This window comes from Prionailurus bengalensis, chromosome D3 (genome assembly GCF_016509475.1).
Source record: "Prionailurus bengalensis isolate Pbe53 chromosome D3, Fcat_Pben_1.1_paternal_pri, whole genome shotgun sequence".
Taxonomy (NCBI): Eukaryota; Metazoa; Chordata; class Mammalia; order Carnivora; family Felidae; genus Prionailurus; species Prionailurus bengalensis.
This window is the reverse complement of record NC_057356.1, coordinates 45,570,079-45,590,862: the sequence shown is the minus strand read 5'-3', so window position 1 is coordinate 45,590,862 and position 20,784 is coordinate 45,570,079. Positions and strand designations below refer to the sequence as shown.

The 20,784-nt window shown below is 37.9% G+C and overlaps 1 protein-coding gene across 3 annotated transcripts in view; it reads right to left on the bottom strand.

Annotated features, from left to right (window-relative positions):
* RBBP8 (RB binding protein 8, endonuclease) overlaps positions 1–20,784 on the bottom strand; it is a 111,907-nt gene that overhangs the window by 24,277 nt on the left and 66,846 nt on the right. For all 3 annotated transcript variants that reach the window (XM_043558446.1, XM_043558447.1, XM_043558445.1), the window contains 4 exons: positions 11,414–11,589; positions 7,933–8,037; positions 3,637–3,734; positions 1,695–1,804 (listed from right to left, as the gene is read on the bottom strand). In XM_043558446.1, the coding sequence (XP_043414381.1) occupies positions 1,695–1,804; positions 3,637–3,734; positions 7,933–8,037; positions 11,414–11,589 (489 nt within the window). The remainder of the gene's footprint in view (positions 1–1,694; positions 1,805–3,636; positions 3,735–7,932; positions 8,038–11,413; positions 11,590–20,784) is intronic.

Genomic DNA, 20,784 nt, shown 5'->3' with positions numbered 1-20,784 from the left:
ATACAGAATATTAGTAGTGAGGTCTTAGCCATGTATTAGACTCAAATAATTAACCAACATTTGAAACAGGGTAGAGTTGTCAGCTTCTCTTCATTTGACTGACAAAAAGCTGAGGAAAACGATACAGTAAATTTATCTCAATACCTTGATATTCCTGTCCATAAATATTTTTCCTAGTAATTTAAGCAATTTCACTATATACGAAAATCATAGCTTAATAAATTCACTGGGGACCTAAATTCTTTTGTTGTTATGCAATCTTATAATAAGTAACTTCAAAAAATAAAAATCTTATACTACAGAATTGAACATAACTTAAGACCCAGCCTGCTTCTAGCAGAGGAGACAGTTATGGTAGTAGAAAGAGTATTAGGTTTCAGTTAGAAGATGTGGCATGGGTAAGAGCTCTGGCTCTAGTTATTAACAGCTATGTAGTATTAAATAAGACGTTTAACCTCTGGGGAGCTGTGTTTTTGTTGACTAAAAATGGGAGTAATCAAAAACCTACTTTCATGAGTTACTTTGATGACAAATTAAATGTGATATATGTATCTAAAACCGAAAGCACCTTTTTTTAAAGTTGTCTTTCTTTCTTTCTTCTTTCTCTCTCTCTCTTTATTTATTTAGACGTGCCTGAGTGGCTTAGTCAGTTAAGCATCCAACTCGATTTCAGCTCATTACCTTGTGGTTTGGGGGTTCAAGCCCTCCATCAGGCTTGGTGCTGATAGTGTGGAGCCTGCTTAGGATTCTTTCTCTCTCCCTCTCTCTTTACCCGCTTGCTCTCTCTTCCTCACTCTCTCAAAAATAAATAAATGAGATGGGGCGCCTGGGTGGCGCAGTCGGTTAAGCGTCCGACTTCAGCCAGGTCACGATCTCGCGGTCCGGGAGTTCGAGCCCACGTCAGGCTCTGGGCTGATGGCTCAGAGCCTGGAGCCTGTTTCCGATTCTGTGTCTCCCTCTCTCTCTGCCCCTCCCCCGTTCATGCTCTGTCTCTCTCTGTCCCAAAAATAAATAAACGTTGAAAAAAAAAAATTAAAAAAAAAATAAATAAATGAGAGAGAGAGAGAGAGAGAATGAGAGGAAGGGGCAGAGAAAGAGTGGGGGAGAGAGAGGATCTCAAGCAGGCTCCACACTGTCAGCATGGAGCCAGATGAGGGGCTTGAACTCACGAACCATGAGATCATGACCTGAGCCTAAATCAAGAGTCTGATGCTCAACCAACTGACCTATGCAGCCCCTGTGCCCCACTGCTGAAAGCACTTTTAAAAAAGCAAAATACTACACAAATATAGATAAGATAAGTTAGTGGATGTTCTGAAATTAGTAAATATGAGACACAACACAATCTTGAAAATTCACCTAAGTTTATAAATGCATTTTATATAACATCCATTTATAACATTTTTTTGGAAATACAAACACAGAAGGGATGACTGGGTCTTTATAGAGGCAGAGTAACAAGGCTGGACTCTGAACTACTGCTTGATAGAAGTATAAAAAGACCCCAAAAATAATATTCCTCTCTCTACAGTGATGCAAAAAGCCCTCAATTGACCATGAACTGGGGAAAAATATTTTTAAAATAAAAATTAATACAATATGCTGACAGAGAGAAATCATTAATTATATGGAACTCAACTGTAATGAGATCTCACCAATAGTCTGCAAGTTATTATTAAAGTGCCCCAAATTACCTTAAAGTATCTTCATTGTTTCTTACAGATTCCTCAAAAGGTTGTTTCTTGTGATCTTCTAGACAATGATAGAGTTCATCACCAAGAGGGCTCATGGGACCCTGAGATTCCTTCAAAAGTAAAATATAAAGTATATAAATACAATGGAAGATTATTCATTCTTAAAAAGGAATGAAATGTTGATACATTCTGCCATTTGGATGAACTTCAAAAACAGGCTAAGTGAAAGAAGCCAGACTCAAAACCCACATAATGCAAAATTCCATTCACATGAATTATCCAGAATAGCTAAATCCATAAGGACAAAAAGCAGCCTGGTGGTTGCCAGGGGTTGTGGGTAGTCGGAAATGAGGATTGAATGTTTAACAGGTAAAGGGTTTATTTTGGGGAAGATGAGAATTTTTTGGAACCAGAGATGTGGTAGTATGTAGTAATACTGTGTAATACTGTATAGTACTCAATGCCACTGAATTGTTATGCACATTTCACCACAATAAAAAAAATAAGCACTTATAAGTTTAGAGAGAGAAAAGCCCCAATATTTTACATAAGCACATTCTATTACTCATATGTAAAACTCCATAAACTTCCAAAAAATGTTATTTAGATGGGGGGAAAGGAATAAAGATAATTATTTAAACTGACAGAAGATGAATTTAAAAGACTCCTTCAGAGAGCAGTGCTTCTCAAACTTTAACATGCATTCAAGTCAACTCGGGATCTTGTTAAAACAAGTTGACTTGCAGTTAGGTCTTGGGTGGGGTCTGAGATTCTCTGTATCTAATAAAACTTTAAGGTGATACAGATGTTATTGGCCTGTGGATCATACCTCAAGAAACATGTCTTTAGAGATCAGCTCCCTTAATTTATCTGGTGCTGAAACTATTTATTTGTCAGATTTATGGGTAGGAAGAATTAGAAACCATTAAAACACACTTAAAGTTCAAAGGTTAAAAATTACCCATTACCACTTGAAGAGGGATTTAAAACTTAGAAAGAAAAAAAAATCTAAACATAATGAAAAATCAACTCAATTTTTATTTATTTTATTTTTTAATGTTTATTTATTTTTAAGAGAGAAAGAGTGCCAGCAGGGAGAGGCAGAGAGGGAGGAAGACACAGAATCTAAAGCAGGCTCCAGGCTCCGTCAGCCCAGAGTCTGACGTGGGGCTTGAACTCATGAACTGTGAAATCATGACCTGAGCTGAAGTCAGATGCTCAACTGACTGAGCCACCCAGGTGCCCCTCAATTCAATTTTTAAAACTTTAACAGCAAGACAATTTTGTAGGAGCACATATACATTTACTGACTAAAGCAAAGGAATACTATTTTAAAGTGGTATCAAAATAAAACTTAAATAAATAAAACTTGAAATTCTGCAATTTTAAGTTTTCTATTTTCAGGGACCAATTAAGAAACAAAGTGAATATGTCTGATATAAAGAAGTACTAAAACAACAAAAATTAATTCATGGGATCAATTTCTGACCCAATCCCTAAGAATCAGGTGGCATAGAATCAGATGAATCCGAAGAATTCAGCCTGTTTTCCAAATCAAACCCTAATTTAAAGGATATTGAAAAATTCCAATAAATTCTGAAACCAACCTTAAGGTTTAAGACTTCAGTTAGATGGAACAGGATAGGGGTAGGTAGGATAGAGTAAACAGGAAAGGGTTGGCCAAACCCTCTATGCCATCATCACTTCCCTAAAATTTTGACTCAACCCACAACCTATATGCCAAGAATTCTAAAGACTCCAGATTTCTGGGACTGCTGGAGTAGAGACCATAAATAGGCCTTTCTAACCACATCAATTTTGTTCTAGGTCTTTATCTGATGACCCTGGGATAAAATACTTTTTCTTTTGCTTAATACTCTAAACACCAACACTAAAGGACAGCAATTAATTCATATTTTCACCAAACTAAACAATTACTTACAGATTCTTCTTGAACACTAAGTCCAAGTGTTTCAGCAACAACTGTAGCCAAATTAAAAGATGACTTATCAGTAGGACAATGGTTTGTTCCATGTGTTTCTAAGTTAGGAAAAAAAAAAAAAAACCAATTATACAACTGTAGAAATGACATGTATTGAAAAATACAAAAAAGGAAAGAGGCTCAAAGAACCACTTTACAAGATAGCACTGAATAATTTTAAAATTCTGTGCAAAACATCTGTGCCAAAAAGTCCAAAATATCTACTACAAATGGCAATAAATTGCAGGTATCTAACATCTACATCTGCCAAACTTTTTCAGCTAAGATTTCCTACTTTTCCTAAATGGACTGAATGCAATGGGCAGGTTATTTTTCTCATTGTCACTCAGAAAAAAAAACAAACCCAAAAAATCATATATAATTGTGCTGGATTTCTTGTGCCCTAAGTTACAGCATGAATATAAAACCATATTTATAGTGCCTTTTATGACAATATACTTTGTAGAAGAGATTTTCAACTCTGCATTATTTTCAAGATTTAAGCTAAATACAGAAATCACCTGTGTTCAAGTATTTTACAAAGCTTTATATATGCAGAGTTTCAACCAGTCAACAAGTATTTATGGAGCACATACTATGTTCTAGGCATGTGTTAGGCACTTGATCAAAGGAAAAAAGGTTCTTGCCCTCAAGGAGCTTCAGGGCTTATACGGGTGAAACAGAAAGTAAAAAAGAGAATTGCAATAAAATGTGATACACATTAAAGGAACATTAAAGGTGCATATAAGTGTTGATTTAAACATAAAGAAAGGATTCCTAAATCTGCCTTGGGAATATCAAGGAAAGATACACTAAGCGATGCCTAACCTGACCCTGGAAAGAAAGAGGAACTTGATAGGTCAAACAGGCTGGGGACAGAAAGAAGGATTCTAGGTACGGTAAGGGTTCAGATATGTCAAACAAAATTGCATGTTTAGAGGGACGCCTGGGTGGCTTGGTTGGTTAAGCGTCCGACTTCAGCTCCGGTCATGATCTCACGGTCCATGAGTTCAAGCCCCGTGTCGGGCTCTGTGCTGACAGCTTGGAGCCTGGAGCCTGTTTCAGATTCTGTGTCTCCCTTTCTCTCTGTTCCTCCCCTGTTCATGCTCTCTCTCTGTCTCAAAAATAAATAAACGTTAAAAAAAATTAAAAAAAAAAATTGCATGTTTAGGGAACTATAGGTGTTTTAATTGCTGGGAATCAAAATGCAAAAGCTATAACAGTAGTAGGATATGAGCCCAGACAGGTCAGTGAGGGATTTCTCTCTCTCCCACAGGGGTGTGGAGAGGTGAAGAGTGGAATCTATACTTTATTGGATTCAACTAGAGGGAATGGGAGATAATACAGAAGAGCTACTGAACACAGACTACTTTTTCAGCTTTGAAGAGAAGCTGTAGCTAAGAATGGAGACAATTAAGAGAGGCGTTATTTTTATTCATATTTAGTCATTTATTAAAAAAAATTATGTTTATTTACTTGGAAGAGAAAGAGATAGTGTGAATGGGGGAGGGGAAGAGGTAGAGGGAGAGAGAGAGACAGAGGGACAGAGAGAATCCCAAGCTGGATCTGCACAGTCAGCACGGAGCCCAAGGCAGGGCCCAAACTCACAAAACCATGAGATCATGACCTGAGCCCAAACCAAGGTTGGATGCTTAACCGACTGAGCCACCCAGCCGCCCCAACAGGGGTTATTTTTAAAAGATGGAAGATAACATGTGCATATTTTGAAAAGAATGAACCTGCAGAGAAGCTGAAGATTTAAGAGGGCAACGGAGGGAGCAAAATCCTGGCAGCAGCAGAGGAGAATGTGCCCCAGAGTGCAGACAAGCAAGGATCTACCACTCAGTGTTACATCCTCAGCACCCTTTGCTAGACAGTCTGTCCTCCTCTCACATACATACTAATATGAAATGATTTCTTAGCTTTTAGAGTATAAGTTTTGTACTCATACTAAATGAGTAAGTGATTAACCTTGACCAACCCTTCCAACTGGCATCTGGATCCCATCTCCCCTTACCTTTTCACAGATGTAGTAACAGTTTCCTCTTTCCTTAGAATGACTCATTTCTTTCTCTTTACTTGATCTTTCCATCAACATAAAAATATGCTGCATATGCTGTACTATCCCATCTTCTAACATCCTCGCTTGACCCATTTTCTCTCTAGCTACTGTCCCATTTTCCCCTCCCCTTTACCACAAAACATCTTGAAGGACTTGTTTACAAGTGCTCTCTGCTTTCTCTGCTCGCTTCTCTTGAGCATGCAACAATCTAGAGGAATACCATTACACTTTAACAGTTCACGTTAACACTCAGAAGATCTGCATGTGACCAAATTCAATAGTGAATTTTCAGTCTTCATCTTGCCTGACCTATTAGCACAGTCTGCCAGTTGACCACTCCTTTCTCTCTCCACTTGGCTCAAAGGACACTACTTTATCTCAGTTCTTCTATCTCCCTGGCAGCTCCTTCTCTGGTTACTTACTTTGTTGGTTCCTCCTCATTTTCACAACCTCTAAATCACCATCTAGACAGCTGTAATATTGCCTCTGAAGAGGTGAAAAATGGTTAGTTGAAGGCAAAATAATCTTTTTATACATAAAGCACCTACATACACTCATACAGTGAATCTGCAGTATTGAAATTTCATGGAAAAATAATTAGGGGAAAAAACATCTTAAAAGTTTAGTGTGGGGGTGGGAAAAATAGTTCAGAATCACTACTTAAATTTTTTAAAAAATGTTTATTTGAGAGAGAGAGACAGTGTGAGCGAGTGCAGAGTAGGGGCAGAGAGAGAGAGAGAGAGGAAGAGTGAGAATCCCAAGCAAGTTCCACACTGTCAGTGTAGAGCTCGACACAGGGCTTGATCTCACCAACCGCAAGATCATGACCTGAGGCAAAATCAAGAGTTGGACGCCTAACCTACTGAGCCATCCAGGCACCCCTTATTTTATTTTTTCTAAGTAGGCTCCACACCCAGCATGGAGCCCAACATAGGGTTCAAACTCATGACCCTGAGATCAAGACCTGAGCTGAGATCAAGAATTGGACACGTAACTGAATAAGTCACCTAGGTGCCCCTGAGAACCACTACCTTACATAATGAAGCACCCCAGAGCTTAGTACTTGAACTTCTTTTCTTCCCTATCTACATTCACTTGCTTGGTAATCTCATCCACCTACATGCTAACAATTTCCTTTCATATCTCCATCTTAGACCTTTCTAAACTCAGATCTAACTACTCATCCAAAGTCTTACCTGAATGACTCTCCAGTATCTCAGAATATTCTCAAAACCAAACTTCTGATTTCTAACCACCCCTATCCCCACCTTTCTTCTTCTTTTTTTTAATTTTTAAATATATATATTTTTTTTGACAGAGTGAGAGACAGAGCACGAGTGGGGGAGGGGCAGAGAGAGAGGGAGACACAGAATCCGAAACACGCTCAAGGCTCCGAGCTGTCAGCACAGAGCCCGATGCGGGATTGAACTCATGGACAGCGAGATCATGACTTGAGCCGAAGTTGGATGCTCAACCAACTGAGCCACCCAGGCACCCCTCTCCACCTCTATTCTTGAACCTGATACTCCTAGTCTCTTTCCTCTTAATAAACAGCAGCTCTAAAGAACAGAGTTGCCCAAACCAATCTCCCCTTCACTCACACTGTTCTGCCCTAGTCATGAAGGCTTCCTTACCATCCTTCATAAAGAACCAAATAGCATGCTCATCTGAAGGCCTACGAGCTCTGACTTCTCTACCTGGGATGCTCTTTCCCCCTATGTCCATATGACTTCTTTGCTTCCGTAAATCTCTCCTCAAGCGTCACTTTTTAAAGTGAGGCTTTCTAGTCTCTCTTCTGACCCAGCTTCAGAACACTTGCTTCTACCTAATATGTATTCATTTTCTTTCTCCCTCAACTAGATTACAACCTCTACGAAGTTAAGGGCTTTGTTTTCTTCAGTACCTGGTATACAGTAGGTACTCAAGTATTTGTTGAATGAATGAATAAACCACAGTAAAGCCTGTTTACTTAAAATTATTAGCAACCTGTATTAACATGGCTAGGGATATTAATATGACTACGGATATTAGTATGAATAATGGGACATTATTTTCCAATATGAAAAAGATTACTACACAACCAACAATACAAACAAAATCATATGGAAAATATTGTGTAATTCAGACTTCTGGCCACTCTTCCTTACCAGTAACCACAAATTTTAAACTTACGAAGTAAATCTTAATATGCTTACTAGACACTGGGGATTGACTCTGATCACAAGTGTCAGCCACCAGAATTTCACTTTCATTAGGTTTATTCTGTGGATGAATTGAAGACTTTGGAAGTTTTCTGAGTTCTAAGGGGAAAAAAAGAAATTACATATAAACAAACAATTATGATACAAAATATTATTTTGATAAGCCAATACAAACCTGTCCTTAAATGCATTAGAAGTATTATTTTATTGATTCTAATAAAAAGTTCATTCCTTTGGTATCACTAAGAAACAAAGCTGGAAGTTAGGACAGAGAGAGGGACTAGAACAGATAAGCTTCTTCTGACCTAAGTTTCCTAGAGTTGTAATGTTTTAATGCATCTTCTCCTTATGTATTTGTTGCAAATCAGTCAGGTTCATTTAAAATGAATACTGCATCATATACCTCTGCAATCTTTTTTAGAGCTTTTATTTTCTGGAAGGAAATCCTGAAACATGTTTTTTTAGAAAGCATTCCAATATTTAAGGATTTAATTCAAAGAAAACCAAAAGAAGCACAAAGTAAAGGGAAATAGACTTATTAATTATAACTAGAAAATATTATAACACACTATAAACTTTAAAATAAGCAAGGGTGAGGGGCCACCTGGGTGGCTCAGTTGGTTAAATGTCTGACTCTTGATTTCCATTAAGGTCACAATCTCATGGTTTGTGACTGTGAGCCTGGTATTGGGCTCTGCACCCACAGTGCAGAGTCTGCTTGAGATTCTCCTTCTCTCTCCCTCTCACTCTGTCCCTCCTCCACTCTCTCTCTCAAAATAAAGAAATAAACTTGAAAAAAAAAAAAAAAGGGTGTGGGAATGCAAGCTGGTGCAGCCACTCTGCAAAACAGTATGGAGGTTCCTCAAAAAACTAAAAATAGAACTACCCTACGACCCAGCAATTGCACTACTAGGCATTTATCCACAGGACACAGGTGTGCTGTTTCGAAGGGACACATGCACCCTCATGTTTATAGCAGCACTATCAACAATAGCCGAAGTATGCAAAGAGCCTAAATGTCCATCGATGGATGAATGGATACAGAAGATGTGGTGTGTATGTATACACACAGACACACAGACACAGACACACACAGACACACACACACACACACAGACACACACACACACACACACACACTGGAGTATTACTCAGCAATCAAAAAGAATGAAATCTTGCCATTTGCAACTACGTGAATGGAACTGGAGGGTATTATGCTAAGTGAAATTAGTCAGAGAAAGACAAAAATCGTATGACTTCACTCATATGAGGACTTTAAGAGACAAAACAGATGAACATAAGGGAAGGGAAACAAAAATAATAAAAAACAGGGAGGGGGACAAAACAGACAAATATGGAGAACAAACAGAGGGTTAGTGGAGGGGTTGTGGGAGGGAGGATGGGCTAAATGGGTAAGGGGCACTAAGGAATCTACTCCTGAAATCATTGTTTCACTATATGCTAACTAATTTGGATATAAATTTTAAAAAATAAAATATAAAATTAAAAAAAAATAAGCAAGGGTGCCAACTAGTCATTAAATCAGTTTTAAAATAATTTGCATGATTCAAAATGGTTATATTTATACACATATATACACACACATGTATTTTAATCTTACTGACTGATGTCACTTTATTTAAATAAATTAGTTTAAAATTAAATTTTAAATAAAACAATGTTTTTTTTTAATTTAAAGAGAGAGGGAGAGTGCAGAAGCCAGGGAGAGGGAGAGACAGAGAGAGACAGAGACAGAGAATCTCAAGCAAGCTCCATGCTCAGTGTGAGATCACTACCCATGCCGGAATCAAGAGCTGGATTCTCAACTGAATGAGCCACCCAGGCACCCTGATCTTATATTTTAAAACCAAAATTTCAGATCCCAAGTAAAAATGATTAGAGCAAGATTAAAAAAGACAAATTAAGTTTTAAAATAGTTACAGGTTGTTCTCATATGATAAAGAAATAAACCGGAAGCAATCATACAAGATATAAAACAAGACTTTCCTAATAAAGAAAATTGTGATGATTTGTTTTTCTAGGTATTCTTACAGATGGATTTAAACATGGTCTAAATTATAAATGCTTATCTACAGTGATTCTGTCTGATAGACTAAAAAGCAAATAAATGTTCATTTACTTAAATGTTTATTTTGAGAGAGAGAGAGAGAGAGAGAGAGAGAGAGTGCACAAGCATGAGCGGAGGAGGGGCAGACAGTGAATCTCAAGCAAGCTCCACGCAGTCAGTGCAGAACCTGACGTGGGTCTTGATCTCATGAACCGTGAAATCATGACCTGAGCCGAAATCCAGAGTTAGACACTTAACCAACTCAGTCACCCAGGCACCCCTGAATGTTCATTTTAGATCCAAGACCTTATATTTTACTTTAGTTCCTAATTACATGTAAGATTTTTAACAGTTCTTTTGTCTTCCACTAGATGGTGATGAAAGCTCATATAAAATGGGGGAAAAAAAAGGTGTCAATTTTCCAATATCAAAGAATAAGATCTACTTATTATTTTAAAGGCATAGCTACGGTAAACAGTTTATTTTGAATTATGAAAACATCTCCAGAAGTACGTACACCACTTCCCTCCAAATGCTTTCCTTGTTATAAACAATTAGGGTTAAAAATAAAAGTCTTTGCCATTTACTCCAGATCAACATTAAAAGAAATAATCATTGCATCGTATCACATGATATATTTCAGGGCTACATGCAAAGGTAGTTCCAAAGTATTTAACAGAAATGGTAAATGGGCCTGGAATTAGAAATATGCCACTGATAAGCCATAAAGTTTATACTTTATAGAGCCATTTCTTGGTCACCATCAATCACTACAAATTATAACAAAAATAGCCAGTTAGAACTACTGGTGGGAGTAGCTATACTTAACGCATGGGAAGTACAAAAGTTTAGAGCCAAGAGGATCTTTATTTGAATTGTGATTCATCTACTTACTTGACAGGTGATCCTGAGTGAATTATTTAACCCCTCCAAAGAGTGTACCTTTCCTCATTATAAAATGAAGATGTTGACAGCTCCCTTCCAAGCTTGTCATAAGAATTAAAATCTAGTAATAATGGATTCAAATCGCTCAGTGTATTATTACCTGGCACACAGGTGAAAATTAATGTTAAATTCCTTTCCCCTTTCCTTCTAATCCCACTCAGATATATATACCCAGGAATATTTTTTAAATAAAAGGAAAAAAGAAAAAAAAAACATGTACCACATTTATAAAATGCTGGATGTTTACATATTCAGATAAGCAATGAAGGCCTGTACATAATCTAGACAGAAAAAGCCTTCCCAGTCACTTCACTAATGGAAGTTAAACTTACAGTTGTAATAGAAGCTCCCTGACTGATGACTATCTTCCTTCCACTAGATGGAATAACAGAAAAACTCACCATACAAAAGAATACTTTTTCATATGAAACCAGATAACTAAAATGAAACTCCAGTCCTTACCGTTTGTACACACAGACTCTTCCAGCTCAGTGTGTGTGTGTTCTATGTATCGGACATGGAGGTTCTCCTTTCTTCGTAGCCGGTTAACGCCAGAAAAGGAAAAGGCCGTTATTGGTGAATCTGGAATAACATTTTCCTCAGATTCAAGATCAGTTGCTTGATGCTGTTGATCATTCCTAGAGGAAAATAATGGCAAATGGAAAAAAAAAAAATTAATTCAACAAATATTTACTAAAACATCCCTACCTAGTATGGAGCTACAAAAGAACATAGGTATAAAGCTATGAGAGATGCAATTCCTTGCGTTTAATGTTCCAAATCAAAATATAAGGATTAGAGAAGTACTCAAATGATTAGAGTACCAATTGGGGAATATTATTGTGAGAAGTGAAGTACAAAGTGTAGTTGGTGGTACCTTGAGGTAAAATTAAAAGAATCTCAAATGGCAGAGAAAATGAGCAGAGGATCCACACATCTGAGTAAAGGCACGCAATGCTGTGTACTTGGTGTTAGAGGAGGGCAAGCTGAAACTACATGAAAAAGAGCCTTGATTAAGTGCGTGTATAATTTAGAAAGCACGAGGAAAAGAACTGATGGTTTCACAGCATGGAAGTAACGTGACAATGTAGCAGCAAGAGTGCAACACTGACTGGAACAGAAAGAAAGGAGGCAAGGAATCAATTAGGCAGTGGCTATAATGGTCCAGGCAAGAGTTTCTGGGGGTTTGAACTAGAATGTTGAGAATAGCTATGGAAAGGAAGGGACCAATATTAAACACTGGCAGAATTAACATGACTTGGCAAGTGACAAATAAGGGGCGATGAATAATACTAACACTGATAATATTATTGATGGAGGTTTATACTGTTGGGTACTGTTCAAAGTGCTACATGCATCTGTTTAATTATCACAATTGTAGGAGCTATTAATAGTACTCTCATTTTACAAATGAGAAAGTTAAATCACTTACTAAAATAGTAAGGAGCAGAAGCAGGATCTAAATCCCAGCAGCCAGATTCCCAGGACAGTATTGATAAACATTCAATATGTTATCCTTAGTACAGACTATGAGACGAATGACTGATCACAAGTAGGATTCAAACTTTGAGTTTCTACTGCTACTTCTATCCAGGCCCCCTTAGAGTCTACTCTCAACACATCAGTCAGAAAAGTCTTATTAATACTTAGTCATATCATGTCACTCCTGATTAAAACCTGCCTTATCTCCCCATTTCACTGGAAACACAAGCCAAAGCCCTATAAATGATTCACAAGGTTCTACATGATCTCATTGTCTCCCTCCCCCATTACCTGGGATCTCTTTTTATACTATACTCCAATCACCCTCACTTCCTCAAGGTTCCTCAACATACCCAACTTGAGTTCTTTCTCTAGCTCTTCCTTCTGCTTGGAATGCTCATCCCCAGACATCACTTACTTAGTGATCTCATTTCCTTCAAGTCTTTGCTGAAGTTTTACTTTCTCATCAGTGCCTATCTTAAACATGCTATTTAAAACTGTACCCTCGGGGCGCCTGGGTGGCGCAGTCGGTTAAGCGTCCGACTTCAGCCAGGTCACAATCTCGCGGTGCGTGAGTTCGAGCCCCGCGTCAGGCTCTGGGCTGATGGCTCGGAGCCTGGAGCCTGTTTCCGATTCTGTGTCTCCCTCTCTCTCTGCCCCTCCCCCGCTCATGCTCTGTCTCTCTCTGTCCCAAAAATAAATAAAAACGTTGAAAAAAAAATTTAAAAAAAAACCAAAAAACTGTACCCTCTTGGGACTCCTGAGTGGCTCAGTCAGTTAATTTTCCGACTCTTGGTTTCAGCTCAGGAGGAGTTCATGATCTCACAGTTCTTCAGGACGAGCCCTGAGTTGGGCTCAGTGCAGAGCCTGCTTGGGAATCCTCTCTCCCTCCCCCACTCATGCTATCTTTCTGTGTCTCTTAAAAAAAAAAAAGTGGGGGGGGTCTTAAAAAAAATTGTAACCTCCTTCCCATACCTTAGGTACTCCTGTTGCTTGTTATTTTGCTATTTGCTTTATCCATGGTATTTATGGCTTTTGAATATAGTATATAATTGGCTTGTCTATTGCTCACCTGCCAGAATGTAAGCTCTAAGAGGATAAAGAATCTTTGGTTCATTGTTGCATCAAATAAACATGAGTAGGCACTTGGTATGTGCTCAGTAAATATTTGTTGAATGAAGGAATATGAGAGATCCCCACGTTTCATTAGAAAAATAAAAATGTGTTGATTCAAGCATATGTTTTTGCCCAACTCAATTCAGGACCAATGGTACCTAAACACTGGGTTTGGACTGAATTGTGGTTATTGAGTTAATAATTAATTTTTACTCAATTGAGTTTCCCCTTACTGACTTTATTGACCAATTCTTACCAGTTGGTCAGGCATTTAGGCTTTATGTGACAAATCCAGTCTGTCTACTATACTCATTATCAATTTGTAGTACTATTTCCAAACAAAAAGTAATGAACATCTTATAACTATGACCAAAAGAGATTTAAAAAAAATTACAAGATTAATTACTCCTAACATAGATTTGTATCTTAATTTCCTGGGTAACACCAGTATTACTTGTGGTCTGTAATCCTATATTCTATACTGAGGAAAATCTTTAGAGCTAATATCTAATTTTTAACTGTCTTATTCTGGAAAAACAGAGTAAGTTAAGGTCATATGAGAAAGACTTATAAATTAATGGAGTGTGAAACCTACCCAACCTTGCTTTAACTAATCACGTCAGAGGCTATCCACCTATTAGTCATGAAAATTCAACCTGGAACATGAATGAGTCACAAGAAACTGATTTCCTGGAACAGTCAATCTATAAGTAGCTGGGATCACAGAAGGAAAACAAAAACAAAACCCCAAAAAACCTAGATCTAATTAGAGGTGCAAACTAAGTAAACAAGTGCTGGCTTTATCTTCTTTTGCCATAAAAGGGGGGAAAAAAAACCCAAATAACTTCCATATATTAACAAAGTTTCTTCTTTAAAGCATTAGATCTCACTCAGATTTTCTGAGAAACGTTAAAAAGTTCATGCCACAGCTTTAGTTAATTATATACACTGGTCATCTTTCTTCTTTCACTTTTCTAACAGCCCAAGAGTAAATTTTTGATTGTCTGTTTTATTTGTTGGCCTCCCCTGCTTAAATTCCTGTCACAACAACTTTAGTTGTTCTTTTTTTCTAAAGACCTATAAAAGTGCAGAGTCTCCCTCTGTAAAGAGTCTACAAAAGTTTTTAACATTCAGCTTTTTTCCTCTGAAGAACTTACAGTGGGTTAAAATATAATTTAAACTTAATGGAATAGTTATAGCCATTAAGTTCACTTAAACATTTTGGTTTTCAAAAAAAGGAAAAAGGTCTGTACGCTATAAACTATTGAGTCCAATATCTGGATCTTTTGGAAGTAGTATAAGTTTATAATATGAATAATTCAAGTAAGACTAATTTTAGGGGCGCCTGGGTGGCTTAGTCGGTTGAGCATCCGACTTCGGCTCAGGTCATGATCTCACGGCTTGTGAGTTTGAGCCCCGTGTTGCGCTGTGTGCAGACAGCTCACAGCCTGGAGCATGCTTCGGACTCTGTTTCCCTGTCACTCTGCCCCTTCCCCACTCATTCTCTCTCTCAAGAATAAACATTAAAAAATTGAAAGACTAATTTTCAAAAGTAGAGCTATTAAACCAGTTGTACTTAGGACCTGCTTAATTGAACATCCAGCTTTCTCAGGAAGGCATGTGACAGTGACTCTCTTGATACCATCTCATGAAGAGTGATAATGAAGGAAACGCCTCAGGGCTCCATCCTCAGGCAGATTTTATTTAACATTTTTTAAATGATTTTGATGCAGGGTACTTAATGGAATATTCACATTTGTAGAAGACATAAAGCAGAGAATGAAAGCTAACCTAACAGATGGCAGGAAAAAAATCAACACATGAAAGACCCCCAAAGGTTGGAATAATGGGCCAAATCTAACAAAACAAAATAGAGCAGGAGAAATGTGAGATTATAAACTTCAATGAACTGAATCAGAAAAGAGAGAATCCAGGCTCTGCCACCTACACAGGTAGATAACCTTCTGAGGCTGTTTTAGCACAAAATTATAGAAAGAGTACACAGTCTCTGAAGTGAGGTACACCTGGGTTCAAATGCTAGGTCTGACACTTACAAATCACACTGGGTAAATCAGTTAACCTTTCTGAGCCTTAGTACCTTATCTATAAAATATGGTACTGTACTCTCCTGCTTCCTTTTTGTAGGAAGGCTGTGAAAAGGAAGCAATATATGTAAAGTCATAATCCAATGCCCAAATAATAGTATTTAATCAATAGTGCTCTTCTATTTATTTTTTAAAGATTCAAAAAAAAAGTTTATTTGTGCATTATATGCCAACAAATTGGGCAATCTGTAAAAAATGGGATAAATTCCTAGAAACATATAAACTAACAAAACTGAAACAGGAAGAAATAGGAAATTTAAACAGACCCATAACCAGTAAAGAAACTGAATCAATTTATCAAAAATCTCCCAACAAAGAGTCCAGGGCTGGATGGCTTCCCAGGGGAATTCTACCAAACATTTAAAGAAGAGATAATACCTATTCTTTTGAAGCTATTGCAAAAAAAATAGAAATGGAAGGAAAACTTCTAAACTCATTCTATGAGGCCAGCATTACCTTGATTCCAAAACCAGACAAAGACGCCACTAAAAAGAAATACAGACCAATTTCCGTGATGAACATGGATGCAAAAATTCTCAACAAGATACTAGCAAACTGGATCCAACAATACATTAAAAGAATTATTCACCACAATCAAGTGGGATTTTTTTCCTGGGCTGCAGGGCTGGTTCAATATCTGCAAATCTATCAACGTGATACATCACATTAATAAAAGAAAGGATAAGAACCACATGATCCTCTCAATAGATGCAGAAAAAGCATTTGACAAAACATAGCATCCTTTCTTGACAAAAACCCTCAAGAAGGTAGGGATAGAAAGAACATACCTTAACGTCATAAAAGCCATATACGAAAGACCCACAACTAATATCATCCTCAATAGGGAAAAACTTGGAGTCTTTCCCCCTGAGATCAGGAACACAACAGGGATGTCCACTCTCACCACTGTTGTTGAACATAGTGTTGGGTGTCCTAGCCGAAGCAATCAGACAACAAAAAGAAATAAAAGGCATCCAAATTGGCAAGGAAGAAGTAAAACTTTTACTCTTTGCAGATGACATGATACTCTATGTGGAATACCTGAAACACTCCATCAAAAAACTGCTAGAACTGATACATGAATTCAGCAAAGTATAAAAACCAATGTCATAAAACCAATGACAGAAATCAAATGCATTTCTATACACTAATAATGAAGCAGCCGAAAGAGAAATCAAGGAATCTATCCCATTTAAAATTGCACCAAAACCCATAAAATATCTAGGAATAAACCTAACCAAAGAGGTAAAAGATCTGTACACTGAAAACTATAGAAAGGTTATGAAAGAAACTGAAGAAGACACAAAGAAATGGAAAAACATTCCATGCTCATGCATTGGAAGAATAAATATTGTTAAAATGATGATACTACCCAAAGCAATCTATACATTCAATGCAATCTCTATCAAAGTAACACAAGCAGGGGCGCCTGGGTGGCTCAGTCATTTGGGCACCCGACTTCAGCTCAGGTCATAATCTCACAGTTCATGAGTTCCAGCTCCTCATCAGGCTCTGCAACTGCTGGTGTGGAGCCTGCTTGGGATTCTTGCTCTCTCTCCTTCTCGCTCTGCCCCTTCCCCACTTGTTCTCTCTCTCTCTCAAAATAAGTAAAATTTTAAAAATAATAATAAAATAAAATAAAATAAACACCAGCATTCTTCACAGAGCTAGAACAAACAATTCTAACACTTGTATGGAACCAGAGAAGACTCCAAATAGCCAAAGCAATCTTGAAAAAGAAATCCAAAGCTGGAAGCATCACAATTCTGGGCTTCAAGCTATTTTACAAGGCTGTAATCATCAAGACAGTATGGTACTGGCAAGAAACAGACACACAGATCAATGCAACAGAATAGAGAACCCAGAAATGGACCCATAAATATATGGCCAACTAATCTTCAGCAAAGCAGGAACGAATAGCCAATGGAAAAAAGACAGTCAGTTTAGCAAATGGTGTTGGGAAAACTGGACAGTGACATGCAAAAGAATGAACCTGGACCACTTTCTTACACCATACACAAAAATAAACTCAAAACGGATGAAAGACCTACATATAAGACAGGGAACCATAAAAATCCTAGAGGAGAAAACAGGCAACAACCTCTTTGACCTCAGCTTCAGCAACTTCTCACTGGACATGTCTGAGAAAGGGAAGGGAAGGGAGGCAAGGGAAACATGTCTGGAGGCAAGGGAAACAAAAGCAAAAAAATGAACTGCTGTGACCTCATCAAAATAATAAACTTCTGCACAGTGAAGGAAACAATAAAACTAAAAAGGCAACTGACGGAATGGGAGAAGGTATTTGCAAATGACATATCAAATAAAGGGTTAGTATCCAAAATCTATAAAAACCTTATCAAACTCAACACCAAAAAACAAATAATCCAGTGAGGAAATGGGCAGAAGATGTAAACAGACACTTTTCCAAAGAAGACATCCGGATGGCCAACTGACACATGAAAAGATGCTCACCATCACTCGTCATCAGGGAAATACAAGTCAAAACCACAGTGAGATACCACCTCACACTTGTCAGAATGGCTAACAGCAACAACTCAGGCAACAACAGACGGCGAGGATGCAAAGAGAGAGGATCTCTTTTGCACTGCTGGTGGGAATGCAGACTGGTGCAGCCGCTCAAAAACAGTATGGAGGTTCCTCAAAAAATTAAAAACAGAACTTCGCTACGACCCAGCAATTGCACCACTAGGTATTTATCCAAGGCATACAGGTATGATGTTTTGAAGGGGCACATGCACCCCAATGTTTATAGCAGCGCTATCAACAATAGTGAAAGTATGGGAAGAGCCCAAACATCCATCGATGGATGAATGGATAAAGAAGATGTGGTATATATATACAATGGAGTATCCTATGACCCAGCAATTACACTACTAGGTATTTATTCAAAGGATAGAAAAATGCTGAATTGAAAGGGCATATGCCCCCAATGTTTACATCTGCATTATCAACAATAGCCCAATTATGGAAAGAGCCCAAATGTCCATCAACTGACAAATGGATAAGGAAGATGTGGTGTGTGTGTATGTGTGCATGTGTGTGTGTGCACACACATACACACACAATGGAATATTACTTGGCAATCAAAGAGAATGAAATCTTGCCACTTGCAACAATGTCGATGAAACTGGAATATATTATGCTAAGCAAAGTAAGTCAGAGAAAGATAAATATCATATGATTTCACTCATATGTGGAATTTAAGAAACGTAATAGACAAACATAGGGGAGGGAAGGAAAAATAAGATAAAAACTGAGAGAGAGGAAAGTCATAAGAGACTCTTAAATGCAGAGAGCAACTGAGGGTTGCTGGAGGGGTGTTGGGTGGGGAATGGACTAAATGGGTAATGGGCATTAAGGAGGGCACCTGCTGGGATGAGCACTGGTGTTGTACGTAAGTGATGAATCACCAAATTCTATTCCTAAAACCATTATTACACTATGTGTTAACTAACCTGGATTTAAATAAAATTAAAAAATAAAAATAAAATAAAACTAAGTTTATTTATGTGACAGAGAGAGAGAGAGAGAGAGAGAGAGAGCGTGCGAGCGTGCGCAAGCATGAGCAGAGGAGAAGCAGAGAGATTGGGAGAGAGAGGATCCCAAGCAGGCCCCTGTGCTGTCAGCACAGAGCCCAATGCAGGGCTTGAACTCATAAACCATGAGATCATGACCTAAGCTGAAACCAAAAGTCGGTTAAGCATCCAACTCTTGATTTTGGTTCAGATCATGATTTCAAGGTTTGTGGGTCTGAGCCCTACAATGGACTCTGCATTGACAGTGCAGAGCCTGCTTGAGATTCTCTTTCTCTTTCCCTCTCTGCTCCTCCCCCACTCACATGTGCACACACACTCTCTCTCTCTCTCTCTCAAAATCAATAAATAAACTTAAAAAAAAAAAGGAAAGATTTAAAAAATTAAAAAATAGGGGCACCTGGGTGGCTCAGTCAGTTAAGCATACAACTTCAGCTCAGGTCATGATCTCACAATTTGTGGGTTCAAGCCCTGCATCGGGCTCTGTGCTGACAGCTTAGAGCCTGGAGCCTGCTTCAGACTCTGTGTCTCCTTCTCTCTTTGCCCCTCCCCTATTCGTGCTCTGTCTCTTGTCTCTATCAAAAATAAATAAACATTAAAAAATTTTTTTTAAATAAAAAAATAAAAAATAATAATAAAATGAAGGAGTAGGCTAAACCCTATTAGGTTTTCTTCAACAACCTAATATGAAGCCATGACTCTGAAGTCCTGTATGTTTATCAAAAACAACACGTCTACAATTAGATTGGGAAGACTTTGACTTAATGGTTCTAGTTGGCAGTAAACCCAATAAGGAACATCCAGGACTATTCACGTGTTTTGACCACATTAATTAATGTAATTAAAAAGACACAGAAAAATGGTGAGGGCAGTATTGTCCTATTGGTCATACAACACCTAGAATACTGAATTTTTTTTTAATTTTTTAACTTTAATTTTTATTTTTATGTTTATTTTTGAGACAGAAAGAGACAGGGCATGAACGGGGGAGGGTCAGAGAGAGAGAGGGAGACACAGAATCTGAAGCAGGCTCCAGGCTCTGAGCTGTCAGCACAGAGCCCGACGCGGGGCTTGAACTCACGAACTGCAAGATCATGACCTGAGCTGAAGTCGGACGCTTAACCGACTGAGCCACCCAGGCGCCCCTAGAATACTGAATTCTTAATTAAGATATTGACAAACTAAAACATTAAAAAGAAATGGTACTTTGAAGTTGTGAAGTAATGACGCCTGAGTTAATGAACAGAGGATATTTACCTAAAGAAAAGACTCAGGAGGGCCCTGACAGTTCTCTTCATGAATGCAAAATAGAAGAGGGGGTAAAAGTTGTTCCAGATGCTCCCAGAAGGCAAAATTAGAATCAACAAATAACCTGTAAGTAGATTTATTTCTACACAAACTTAGAAAGAACTTCCTAAAACCTCACTAAAATTAAACAGGCTCGAGAGATTAAGCTTATGGTAGAGGTGTTCAAACAATGGCTATTTGTTAAAGAAGTTATATAAGGAATTCAATTTAGAAAAGTGTTGAATGAAATGAATGCTACAGTCCTTTAAGTGTATAGACTCCTTTGACC